This window comes from Wasmannia auropunctata, unplaced genomic scaffold (assembly GCF_000956235.1).
Source record: "Wasmannia auropunctata unplaced genomic scaffold, wasmannia.A_1.0 LD336076.1, whole genome shotgun sequence".
In the NCBI taxonomy this organism is placed as follows: domain Eukaryota; kingdom Metazoa; phylum Arthropoda; class Insecta; order Hymenoptera; family Formicidae; genus Wasmannia; species Wasmannia auropunctata.
In genome coordinates this window covers 5,837,183-5,838,658 of record NW_012026814.1, presented here as the reverse complement: position 1 = coordinate 5,838,658, position 1,476 = coordinate 5,837,183, and the positions used below count along the sequence as shown (strand labels likewise).

General features: G+C 30.6%; 1 protein-coding gene across 1 annotated transcript in view; it reads left to right on the top strand.

Moving 5' to 3' along the window:
• LOC105449531 overlaps positions 1-1,476 on the top strand; it is a 26,107-nt gene that overhangs the window by 24,026 nt on the left and 605 nt on the right. The window contains exons 7-8 of the mRNA XM_011688788.1: positions 573-824; positions 1,321-1,471. Of these exons, the coding sequence (XP_011687090.1) occupies positions 573-824; positions 1,321-1,471 (403 nt within the window). The remainder of the gene's footprint in view (positions 1-572; positions 825-1,320; positions 1,472-1,476) is intronic.

Sequence of the window (1,476 nt, the reverse complement as noted above, 5' to 3'; positions counted from 1 at the left end):
CTCTTCCGATCTAATATATTGTTCAATAAAAATAGAATGTATAAATATTAACACATTTGTAAAAATATATATAATACATCCTTAAATATACATACATTATACACATTGTAATTCAAAACAATTACTGTTAGACTCACGTAGACAGAAGCATTACTATTATAGAAGCAGATATCTATAAATTTCAGCAACATCATGATCAGGTCAATAATCACGAAGTCTTTATGAAATGTTAACAACCTAATGCGTCTAAAAATATTTCTGTGGAATGGGTAAACTTATTGATTTGGAATGCAAATGAGAATGGCAATATCAGCCCCAAAACGGACTTCAGTACTTAAATTAATAATTTTTTTTAGTAAATCTTTATTATAATTTCTAGTTCAAACAAAAAGCGCGCCGATAATTTGTCGATCGTATGTTTAGTTTCATTAACGTAGTTAATAGATTACCTTTAATCTTGATTCAAGTTAGAATTAGTTTTTACCTTCTTCTAATTCTTAGAATTAGAAAAAGATGAAGAGTAAGTTGAACCTTACTTAACACATTACTAGTTATTAAATTTTATTTTTCAGAACCCAAAGCAGCAGGTATTGCTAACAGTGCCAACCATTTCTCACACAGAGCAGCAATTATTGCCAACCATTGTTCACACAGAGCAGCAGCTACTGCCATCCAATGCTCATACAGAGCAGCAGCTACTGCCAACCATTGTTCACACAGAGCAGCAGCTACTACCAACCAACGCTCATACAGAGCAGCAGCTACTGCCAACCATTGTTCACATAGAACAGCCAGTACAATTTGAGAACGAATCTTCTGTTAAGGTAAGTAGTATGTACAATGCTTCATTTTGTATAATTAGCTTTTGGCTTAAATATGATTAATTAAATAAAATAAATGTTCTAACAATTTATTTGAAGGAAAGAAATGAATGAAACAAAATTGTATTGGTCACTTTTCTAAAAGACTATATTTTATAAAAGTATTTTATCTGTTTTTAGAAGAATATAATTTGATTGGGTAAACCTTAATGCAATGTTAGCCTACATGTTCATTAATCCATTACACATAATGGACTACTAGTGCTTACATTTCTAAAAATTTATTGCTGCTTAATTGATTCAAAGACATAGGCACTGTTAAGATAAGATTGTGAAAACTATTGCAGTAAACGTTTTAAATCTACTATTTTACTTTATATTGTAAATAAAGAGAACTGATAAAATATTACATTGTTTTGGATATGTACATTGATTTTCTAAAATGTCATAATAGCATATTTTTTTATGTATGCAATTTCCCTTTATTCTCACTTTATAGGAAAATGTCACAGATTTTGCGGGAAGAAAAGTAAAAACTGAGAAATTAAGAAGACTCAGCCGCAGCAAGCTGTCCCTATTTACAACTTCTGTCATGGACCTTGTCTTTACCGATGAAGAAATGGCCACTTCCAGTATGACTGGAATAATAAGCAAT